Source organism: Salvelinus namaycush, chromosome 2, assembly GCF_016432855.1.
Source record: "Salvelinus namaycush isolate Seneca chromosome 2, SaNama_1.0, whole genome shotgun sequence".
NCBI classification, from domain to species: domain Eukaryota; kingdom Metazoa; phylum Chordata; class Actinopteri; order Salmoniformes; family Salmonidae; genus Salvelinus; species Salvelinus namaycush.
The window spans coordinates 70,687,972-70,699,972 of NC_052308.1; the positions used below are offsets into that span (position 1 = coordinate 70,687,972).

At 46.7% G+C, this 12,001-nt stretch overlaps 1 protein-coding gene across 1 annotated transcript in view; it reads left to right on the forward strand.

Moving 5' to 3' along the window:
• The first annotated feature begins 7,709 nt into the window (after positions 1-7,709).
• Positions 7,710-12,001, forward strand: part of LOC120023203 (voltage-dependent T-type calcium channel subunit alpha-1I-like) — a 35,041-nt gene continuing 30,749 nt past the window's right edge. The window contains exon 1 of the mRNA XM_038967242.1: positions 7,710-7,747. Coding sequence (XP_038823170.1) covers positions 7,710-7,747 — 38 coding nt within the window. The remainder of the gene's footprint in view (positions 7,748-12,001) is intronic.

The following is a 12,001-nucleotide window of genomic DNA, read 5'->3' on the forward strand; positions in this document are numbered from 1 at the left end:
ATGAAATGGTTTGTGGGTTTGAACACATTGAGGACATCCACATGATCATGTTATTGTGACTTCATCCATGTCTCGGGGGACATGACTGTGATTGGCCCACACATTTGTTTTAATGATTGAAGTGAAGGTGGTTGGCGGACGGCGATATGACTAACACGCTGTGCCAGAACATGGAGCGGTTAGACCACAGATTTCCAGGAAGACTTTGCTACAGGAGGTCTTCATAGTGACTTTGCTACAGGAGGTCTTCATAGTTACTTTGCTACAGGAGGTCTTCATAGTGACTTTGCTACAGGAGGTCTTCATAGTGACTTTGTTACAGGAGGTCTTCATAGTGACTTTGTTACAGGAGGTCTTCATAGTGACTTTGTTACAGGAGGTCTTCATAGTGACTTTGTTACAGGAGGTCTTCATAGTGACTTTGTTACAGGAGGTCTTCATAGTGACTTTGTTACAGGAGGTCTTCATAGTGACTTTGTTACAGGAGGTCTTCATAGTGACTTTGTTACAGGAGGTCTTCATAGTGACTTTGCTACAGGAGGTCTTCATAGTGACTTTGCTACAGGAGGTCTTCATAGTGACTTTGCTACAGGAGGTCTTCATAGTGACTTTGCTACAGGAGGTCTTCATAGTGACTTTGCTACAGGAGGTCTTCATAGTTACTTTGCTACAGGAGGTCTTCATAGTGACTTTGTTACAGGAGGTCTTCATAGTTACTTTGCTACAGGAGGTCTTCATAGTGACTTTGCTACAGGAGGTCTTCATAGTGACTTTGTTACAGGAGGTCTTCATAGTGACTTTGCTACAGGAGGTCTTCATAGTGACTTTGTTACAGGAGGTCTTCATAGTGACTTTGCTACAGGAGGTCTTCATAGTGACTTTGCTACAGTAGGTCTTCATAGTGATCCGTGGGACTGCAGTCTCTTCCCTCCACAGATATCAGCTGGGGGTTTTATAGGGTCCAATCACACCACAGAAATGCCTGTAAAGCATCTTAAAGAAAGATAGAGATAAAAGAAAGGAAAGCTGATGTACAACTGCAGACAGGGCATTCCCTCCCTCCCTCCCTCCCTCCCTCCCTCCCTCCCTCCCTCCCTCCCTCCCTCCCTCCCTCCCTCCACTCCCCCTTACTTGCTCTTTTAAATGTTTCTGTATCCCCTTACGTACTATTCTTTATTTTCTTTTTTAGTTAAAGGTATGCTCCCTCCCTCTCTCCATTTCCTCTATCCTAAACAGCACCTTGCGTCAATAGATTGCCTTTCTCCAGTGAACACTACTTCCTAAATGTCAGAACTGCCTCACTGCCAAGAGAGAAAATGGAGTGAATGAAAAAAGAAAGAAACGTTCCCTCTCTCTTTCTTTTCTTTCTCTGCTCTGCTGGTGTTGTGTGAAGCAGAGAGAATGCTTTTCTCTGCATAGTGACATTGAGGCGCAGTGTGTATTTGTGTGTGCGTGTGTTTAGAACAATGTGTGTGTGTGTGTGTGTGTGTGTGTGTGTGTGTGTGTGTGTTTAGAACAGTGTGTGTTGGTGTGTTAGGAACAGTGTGTGTGTGTGTGTGTGTGTGTGTTTAGAACAGTGTGTGTTGGTGTGTTAGGAACAGTGTGTGTGTGTGTGTGTGTGTGTGTGTGTGTGTGTGTGTGTGTGTGTGTGTGTGTGTGTGTGTGTGTGTGCATGTGTGTGTGTGTTTAGAACAGTGTGTGTGTGTGTGTGTTTAGAACAGTGTGTGTCCTCCTGGAGAGTTGACCCTTTCTTTCTAAGAGACAGAGAGAGAAATGAACAGATAGAGAAGTAATCTGACGCTGCTCATCTGCAGCTGCTACATTCAGTTGTGGACTTAGAAATGAATAATATGTACCCATTGATTCTTCAAGAACATAACTGAGAAATGAATGATATGTACCCATTGATTCATGAAGAACATAACTGAGAAATGACCCATGAGCCTTGTTCAACTTTTGTACCCCATCAGAAAGCAAATATGACCTTGTTTTCCTCCAATGTTTGTAAACAAAGTAAATGAAACACTATATAGCCTCAAAACCTGTGATTAAACTATCATTGTGATGTCATGGATGGTCAGTGCCTCCATAGCTGTGTCCATGAATCTGAGAGTGGGTACATTTCTCCAGGCCCATCCCTCAGCTTTTTACCCAAATGGTGGCGGGGAATCTGCTTTGTTATTATTCCGAATGCAGATTTCCCCTCTAAATGTTAAACTCTCAAATATAGAAATATTCCCTATTTCTGCTTGATTCCCCAATGTTCCCTATTTCTGCTTGACTCCCCAATTTTCCCTATTTCTGCTTGACTCCCCAATTTTCCCTATTTCTGCTAGACTAACCAATTTTCCCTATTTCTGCTAGACTAACCAATTTTCCCTATTTCTGCTTGACTAACCAATTTTCCCTATTTCTGCTTGACTAACCAATTTTCCCTATTTCTGCTAGACTAACCAATTTTCCCTATTTCTGCTTGACTAACCAATTGTCTGTGGTTAGAAAACACCATGCAGTGACAGCATAGACCTGTGAATTGTGTTACACAGCGTTCAGTATTCATCCAGAGCTGATGAATCTCCATGGAGATGTACTATTGAAACCAGCGGAGAAGGAGAGATGAAGACGGGCTAAAGCTCTGTTTTACACTGTTCTCCACACAACAGAGCACCTGTGTCTCAGAGAGCAGGGGGAGGGAGAGAGGGAGAGAGAGAGAGAGGGGGAGAGAGAGAGAGAGAGAGAGAGAGAGAGAGAGAGAGAGAGAGAGAGAGAGAGAGGGAGAGGGAGAGGGAGAGGGAGAGGGAGAGAGGGGGAGAGAGAGAGGGGGAGAGAGAGAGGGGGAGAGAGAGGGAGGGGGAGAGAGAGGGAGGGGGAGAGAGAGAGAGAGATAAGGGGAGAGGGGGAGAGGGAGGGGGAGAGAGAGGGAGAGACATGGGGGAGAGAAAGAGAGGGGGAGAGGGAGGGGGGGAGAGAGGGGGGGAGGGGGAGAGAGAGAGAGGGGGGGAGAGAGAGAGAGGGGGAGAGAGAGAGAGGGGGAGAGAGAGAGAGGGGGAGAGAGAGAGAGGGAGAGAGAGAGAGAGAAGGGGAGAGAGAGAGAGAGAGAGAGAGAGGGGGAGGGAGGGGGCGAGAGATGGGGGGAGGGGGAGAGAGAGAGAGTGGGGGAGAGAGAGAGTGGGGGAGAGAGAGAGAGGGGGAGAGAGAGGGAGAGAGAGAGACAGGCACAGGACTCACCGGGCTGGAGAGACACACTGGAGGTCTAGTTCGTGGAGCAGGCAAAGGACTCACCGGGCTGGAGAGACACACTGGAGGCCTGGTTCGTAGAGCAGGTACAGGACTCACCGGGCTGGAGAGACACACTGGAGGCCTGGTTCATAGAACAGGCACAGGACTCACCGGCTGGAGAGACACACTGGAGGCCTGCTTCATAGAGCAGGCACAGGACTCACCGGGCTGGAGAGACACACTGGAGGCCTAGTTCGTAGAGCAGGTACAGGACTCACCGGGCTGGAGAGACACACTGGAGGCCTGGTTCGTAGAGCAGGCACAGGACTCACCGGGCTGGAGAGACACACTGGAGGCCTGGTTCGTGGAGCAGGCACAGGACTCACCGGGCTGGAGAGACACACTGGAGGCCTGGTTCATAGAACAGGCACAGGACTCACCGGCTGGAGAGACACACTGGAGGCCTGGTTCATAGAGCAGGCACAGGACTCACCGGGCTGGAGAGACACACTGGAGGCCTGGTTCATAGAGCAGACACAGGACTCACCGGGCTGGAGAGACACACTGGAGGCCTGGTTCATAGAGCAAGCACAGGACTCACCGGGCTGGAGAGACACACTGGAGGCCTGGTTCGTAGAGCAGGCACAGGACTCACCAGGCTGGAGAGACACACTGGAGGCCTGGTTCGTAGAGCAGGCACAGGACTCACCGGGCTGGAGAGAACCACTGGAGGCCTGTTTCGTGGAGCAGGCACAGGACTCACCGGGCTGGAGAGAACCACTGGAGGCCTGGTTCGTGGAGCAGGCACAGGACTCACCGGGCTGGAGAGACACACTGGAGGCCTGGTTCGTAGAGCAGGCACAGGACTCACCGGGCTGGAGAGAACCACTGGAGGCCTGGTTCGTGGAGCAGGCACAAGCTGTCCTGGCTGGATACCCACTTCAATCCAGCAAGTGCAGGGCACCAGCACAGGACGCACTGGGCTGTGAAAACACACTGGAGGTATGGAGCTTAGAGCTAGCACAACCCCTCCTGGCTGAATCACCACTTTAGCCCGGCACGTTCGAGGCGCTGACACAGGACGCACTGGGCTGTGCAGGTGCACTGGAGACACCTTGCGCAGAGCCGGCGCAGGATATCCCGGTCCGAGGAGGCGCACTGGAGACCAGGAGCGCTGAGCCGGCACTACCCTTCCTTGCTGGATACCCCTCTTTACGCGGCATGTACTGCACGCACTGAGCTGTGACTTTGCACTGAAGGCACGGTGCGTAAAACCGGAAAACATGACCAACTCCGCTCGCCCCACTCGCCAACCCGTGTGCACCCCAAATCTTTTGGGGGGGGTTGCCTCTCGTGCTCCCGTCTCTGCCGTAACTCCTGATCTCGTCGCCGTTCCTCTAATTCCTCGTATCTTCGCCGTTCCGCTCTTGCTGCTTCTATCTCCTCCCTTGGACTGCGATACTCTCCAGCCTGCGCCCAGGGTCCTTTTCCGTCCAGGATCTCCTCCCATGTCCACTCGTCCTTTTTACCACGCTGCTTGGTCCTTTGGTGGTGGGTTCTTCTGTCACAATCGTCATGGGAGAAGTGGACCAAAGCGCAGCGTGGTACTGTCACGATCGTCGTAAAGTGAAAGAGAGGAGGACCAAGGCGCAGCGTGATAGCAATACATCTTTACTTAATAAAGACGAAAAAAACGAAGAACACTATACAAACAAAAATCAAAACAATAAACCGACGAACGTGAAGCTATATAAACTAAGTGCTAACATGCAACATAGACATAGACAATCACCCACAACTTACCTAATGACTATGGTTGCCTAAATATGGCTCCCAATCAGAGACAACGATAGACAGCTGTCTCTAATTGAGAACCAATCTAGGCAACCATAGACATACATACACCTAGACTAAACACTGCCCCATAAACATACAAAAAACCCTAGACAATACAAAACACATACATCCCCCATGTCACACCCTGACCTAACTAAAATAATAAAGAAAAACAAAGATAACTAAGGCCAGGGCGTGACAGGTACGTGTTCATTCTATTTATTTATTTAACGAACACCGACAACAACAAAACAAAATACGAACGTGACGTTCTGCAGGGCAAAATACCAACCAATGCAAACTTAAGAACCCACAAATGAAAGAGGGAAAAATGACTGCCTAAGTATGATTCCCAATCAGAGACAACGATAGACAGCTGCCTGATTGGGAACCACACTCGGCCAAAAACAAAGAAATAGAAAACATATAAATAAAGACACTAGAATGCCCACCCTAGTCACACCCTGGCCTAACAAAAATAGAGAATAAAACCTCTCCATGGCCAGGGCGTGACAGAGAGAGAGAGAGATTGGTTAGAGAGAAGGAAAGGGGGGAAAAGCGATAGACACATTCAGAAAGACAGATGGACGGGCAGACGGGCGGACGGGCAGGCAGGCAGGCACGAATTACCTCCCTCCCCCCACACACACACGGATCCCACCCCACAAAGCCAATCTGGTTCCATGCGTCTGCTACCCAAACCAAACGTGATAGGAGTGAGATGACATATTGATAGCTTTGAATCCATGACCAATCTAAACCAACACACCCTCATTTTATCTGTGTGTGTGTGTGTGTGTGTGTGTGTGTGTGTGTGTGTGTGTGTGTGTGTGTGTGTGTGTGTGTGTGTGTGTGTGTGCATGCACATGCAAGTGCGTGTGTGTGGCCATGCATCCCCTCAATTCACTTTATTATTCAATCAAACATTTCCTGTCCAGAGTGAGGTGAGGAAAGAGAGAGAGAGGGAGTAAGAGAGAGAGAGAGTAAGAGAGAGAGAGAGAGAGAGTGTGTGTGTGGAAATTGTAGAGATGCACATTCAGTCTAAAAGACAACCAGAATCAAACACACATGCCACCTGCGACTATGTCTGTGTGTGTGACTACGGTATGTATAGTAAATGGATGGCTTGCCTGTGTAAAAGAGTGTGTTTACAGTATGCAGAGAAGAAGAGACGGTGTCCTGTATGTGTCCTGGCAGTCCACATCCCTCAGAGGGACTGTGCTGTTTCTCTACAGTAAATCCACTCTGTATGACTGATGTGATGTGTACATTGAGGTACAACTGTTTGCTTTAGAAGGGCATCTCTGCTCGGAGAGACTTATGACACACAGGAAACCTCTGTGGCGTAGCAGCTAGAGAGATGCACACTCATTTACTGTTGACCTGAATAGACTTTCTCTTTCTCTCTCTCTATCGCACTCTCTTTCTCTCTCTCTCTGTGAATTCAATTCAATTTAAGTTCTTTATTAGCATGGGAAACATATGTTTGCATTGCCAAAGCAAGTGAAATGGATAAACAAACGTGAAATAAACAATAAAAAGTGAACAGTAAATACACTCACACACGTTCCAAAAGAATAAAGACATTTCAAATGTCATATTATGTCTATATACAGTGTTGTAATGATAGTTAAAGTACAAAGGGGAAAATACATAAAGGTGGTATTTAGAATGGTGTTTGTTCTTCACTTCTTCACGTTGCCCTTTTTCTTGTTGTAACAGGTCACAAATCTTGCTGCTGTGATGCACACCGTGGTATTTCATCCAGTAGATATGGGAGTTTATCAAAATTGGATTTGTTTTCAAATTCTTTGTAGGTCTGTGTAATCTGAGGGAAATATGTTTCTCTAGTAAGGTCATACATTTGGTTAGGAAGTCTCTCTCTCTCTGTCTCGCTCCCTCTCTCTCTCTCTCTCTCTCTGTCTCGCTCCATCTCTCTCTCTCTCTCTCTCTGTCTCGCTCCCTCTCTCTCTCTCTCTCTGTCTTGCTCCCTCTCTCTCTCTCTCTCTCTGTCTCGCTCCCTCTCTCTCTCTCTCTCTCTCTGTCTCGCTCCCTCTCTCTCTCTCTCTGTCTTGCTCCCTCTCTCTCTCTCTCTCTCTCTGTCTCGCTCCCTCTCTCTCTCTCTCTCTCTCTCTCTCTCTGTCTCGCTCCCTCTCTCTCTCTCTGCCTCGCTCCCTCTCCTCTTTCTCTCTCTTCTCTATTTTCCTCTCTCTCTTTCCTCTCTCTCATCTCTCTCTCCTCTCTTCTCTCTGTATTTCTCTATACTAATGTTTATACGAATGTCTTCGTGCTCCTCCACATTATTCTTTCTTCTCTCTATCCTTGCTTCTCCATTGTTCAATCCTCTCCCTCCTTTTCTGTCTGACCTCCCTCTCTCCCTGCTCTCTCAATCATCCATTCTTCCCACCACCCACCCTCAACCATCCCTCTCCCTCAATCTTCCTCACTTCCTCATCTTTCTCTTTTCCTCTCTCTATTTATCCCCTCCCTCCCTCCCTCCCTTTGGACCATCCTCTGTCTCTGCTATATTGAGACAGGGCTGTGTGAAGTAGACAAGAGAGAGAGAAAGAGAGAGAGGGGGGAAAAGGAGAGGGGGAGAGGAAGAAGGAGAGAGAGGGGGGAGAAAGATATGATACGTGGAGTAGAGGAAATCAATGTCAGGATTTGACTCCTGGGGGAAACAGGGGATCAGGTAGATATGGGAAACAGGGGATCAGGTAGATATGGGAAACAGGAGTTCAGGTAGATATGGGAAACAGGGGATCAGGTAGATATTGGAAACAGGGGTTCAGGTAGATATGGGAAACAGGGGTTCAGGTAGATATAGGAAACAGGGGATCAGGTAGATATGGGAATCAGGGGTTCAGGTAGATATGGAAAACAGGGGTTCAGGTAGATATAGGAAACAGGGGTTCAGGTAGATATAGGAAACAGGGGATCAGGTAGATATAGGAAACAGGGGTTCAGGTAGATATGGGAAACAGGGGTTCAGGTAGATATAGGAAACAGGGGTTCAGGTAGATATAGGAAACAGGGGTTCAGGTAGATATAGGAAACAGGGAATCAGGTAGATATAGGAAACAGGGGATCAGGTAGATATAGGAAACACGGGTTCAGGTAGATATGGGAAACAGGGGTTCAGGTAGATATAGGAAACAGGGGATCAGGTAGATATAGGAAACAGGGGTTCAGGTAGATATGGGAAACAGGGGTTCAGGTAGATATGGGAAACAGGGGTTCAGGTAGATATAGGAAACAGGGGTTCAGGTAGATATAGGAAACAGGGGATCAGGTAGATATAGGAAACAGGGGTTCAGGTAGATATGGGAAACAGGGGTTCAGGTAGATATAGGAAACACTTGGTTCAGGTAGATATGGGAAACAGGGGATCAGGTAGATATGGGAAACAGGGGTTCAGGTAGATATAGGAAACAGGGGTTCAGGTAGATATAGGAAACAGGGGATCAGGTAGATATAGGAAACACGGGTTCAGATAGATATAGGAAACACGGGTTCAGGTAGATATAGGAAACAGGGGATCAGGTAGATATAGGAAACAGGGGATCAGGTAGATATAGGAAACACGGGTTCAGGTAGATATAGGAAACACGGGTTCAGGTAGATATAGGAAACAGGAGTTCAGGTAGATATGGGAAACGGGGGTTCAGGTAGATATGGGAAACAGGGGTTCAGGTAGATATAGGAAACAGGGGTTCAGGTAGATATAGGAAATAGGGGATCAGGTAGATATAGGAAACAGGAGATCAGGTAGATATAGGAAACAGGGGTTCAGGTAGATATAGGAAACAGGAGTTCAGGTAGATATAGGAAACAGGGGATCAGGTAGATATAGGAAACAGGGGTTCAGGTAGATATAGGAAACAGGGGATCAGGTAGATATGGGAAACAGGGGATCAGGTAGATATAGGAAACAGGGGTTCAGGTAGATATAGGAAACAGGGGATCAGGTAGATATGGGAAACAGGGGATCAGGTAGATATAGGAAACAGGAGTTCAGGTAGATATGGGAAACGGGGGTTCAGGTAGATATGGGAAACAGGGGTTCAGGTAGATATAGGAAACAGGGGTTCAGGTAGATATAGGAAATAGGGGATCAGGTAGATATAGGAAACAGGAGATCAGGTAGATATAGGAAACAGGGGTTCAGGTAGATATAGGAAACAGGAGTTCAGGTAGATATAGGAAACAGGGGATCAGGTAGATATAGGAAACAGGGGTTCAGGTAGATATAGGAAACAGGGGATCAGGTAGATATGGGAAACAGGGGATCAGGTAGATATAGGAAACAGGGGTTCAGGTAGATATAGGAAACAGGGGATCAGGTAGATATGGGAAACAGGGGATCAGGTAGATATAGGAAACAGGGGATCAGGTAGATATGGGAAACAGGGGTTCAGGTAGATATAGGAAACAGGGGATCAGGTAGATATAGGAAACAGGGGTTCAGGTAGATTTGGAAAACAGGGGTTCAGGTAGATATAGGAAACAGAAGTTCAGGTAGATATAGGAAACAGGGGTTCGGGTAGATATAGGAAACAGGGGTTTAGGTAGATATGGGAAACAGGGGTTCAGGTAGATATAGGAAACAGGGGGTCAGGTAGATATGGGAAACAGGGGTTCATGTTGATATAGGAAACAGAAGTTCAGGTAGATATAGGAAACAGGGGTTCAGGTAGATATGGGAAACAGGGGATCAGGTAGATATGGGAAACAGAGTTTCGGGTAGAAATGGGAAACAGGGGATCAGGTAGATATGGGAAACAGGGGTTCGGGTAGATATGGGAAACAGGGGATCAGGTAGATATGGGAAACAGGGGTTCAGGTAGATATAGGAAACAGGGGATCAGGTAGATATGGGAAACAGGGGTTCGGGTAGATATGGGAAACAGGGGATCAGGTAGATATGGGAAACAGGGGTTCAGGTAGATATAGGAAACAGGGGATCAGGTAGATATGGGAAACAGGGGATCAGGTAGATATGGGAAACAGGGGGTCAGGTAGATATAGGAAACAGGGGTTCAGGTAGATATGGGAAACAGGGGATCAGGTAGATATGGGAAACAGGGGTTCGGGTAGATATGGGAAACAGGGGATCAGGTAGATATGGGAAACAGGGGTTCAGGTAGATATAGGAAACAGGGGATCAGGAAGATATGGGAAACAGGGGTTCAGGTAGATATAGGAAACAGGGGATCAGGTAGATATGGGAAACAGGGGATCAGGTAGATATGGGAAACAGGCGTTCGGGTAGATATGGGAAACAGGGGATCAGGTAGATATGGGAAACAGGGGTTCAGGTAGATATAGGAAACAGGGGTTCAGGTAGATATGGGAAACAGGGGATCAGGTAGATATGGGAAACAGGGGTTCGGGTAGATATGGGAAACAGGGGATCAGGTAGATATGGGAAACAGGGGTTCAGGTAGATATAGGAAACAGGGGATCAGGTAGATATGGGAAACAGGGGATCAGGTAGATATGGGAAACAGGGGTTCAGGTAGATATGGGAAACAGGGGTTCAGGTAGATATGGGAAACAGGGGTTCAGGTAGGGAGGGATGGAGAAAGGGGATGGGATTGTTTGTGAAGCGCGTTCAAACGGAATACCTTTCATGTTTCTATTCCACATAGAGGAAGGATGACCACCCATTGAGTTCTGTACTCAAAGACAGCTGCTCAAATGGCCCCCTATTCTCTATTTACTAGGGCCCATAGGGCTCTTGTTAAAAGCAACGCACTACATAGGGAACAGGGTTCAATTTGGGACGCAGATATTGAGTTATGTTCTCAAAGATTCCCAGTCCTGAACCTATCCTACAAGCTTTGGAATGTACCTGTATATATTTAGAATGTACCTGTATATATTTAGAACGTAGCTGTATATATTTAGAACATACCTGTATATATTTAGAATGTACCTGTATATATTTAGAACGTACCTGTATATATTTAGAACGTACCTGTATATATTTAGAACGTACCTGTATATATTTAGAATGTACCTGTATATATTTAGAACGTACCTGTATATATTTAGAACGTACCTGTATATATTTAGAACGTACCTGTATATATTTAGAATGTACCTGTATATATTTAGAACGTACCTGAATATATGTGTTATAGTACAGCTAATAAACCATACTTTATTTAACAGCATATTACATTCCTCTAAACTCATGAGATATTGCTACACATTATCAACCATACATTATAACTATAGACCTTAAACTTCCCAGTGATCCATAATGTTATGTCTAGACTGGCAGAAACACTCAGATTATTACACAACACAACACACACACACACACCAATGTGGCCAATTGCTTTGACAAATGAAATGGGTCCATAAAACAGAGGGCTGATGTCGGGGCTCACAACTCAACTATCATTTGAGTGATTTGATGACGCTTTTCGGAGAAGTTTGCTTCCATATGTTTCTGTAGCAGACTTGGGGAGCGTTGACAGGTCAAACATGGAGGAAGAGAGAGGTTTGGAAGGGGTGGAGACTCTAGACAGGGGTAGGTTTCTGCACACCAACCAGTCACTCTCTCCCTCTCTCCTTCATTCCCTCTCTCCCTGTCTGTTTCTAAATCTGTCTCTCTACTCTCTCATGTTGTTCTCTTTTCTTTAATGTATCCCTTCACTTTCTCTCTCTCTCTCCTCTTCTATCTCTCTCTCTCCTCTTCTATCGCTCTGTCACACAGATGACTCCAACATTTCTGCTTGCCTATCATTTGGATTTCAATCAAAATCTAATTTCACCCCCAAAGGCCTCGGTTCCCTTTGATCTGTGATCTTCCCTTCATGGTCATAAAGGGGTTAACTTCATTTACTACGGGACAAATTAAGTAAGCAACTTCATTTCCAAAGGGCACGCACACACACACACACACACACACACACACACACACACACACACACAC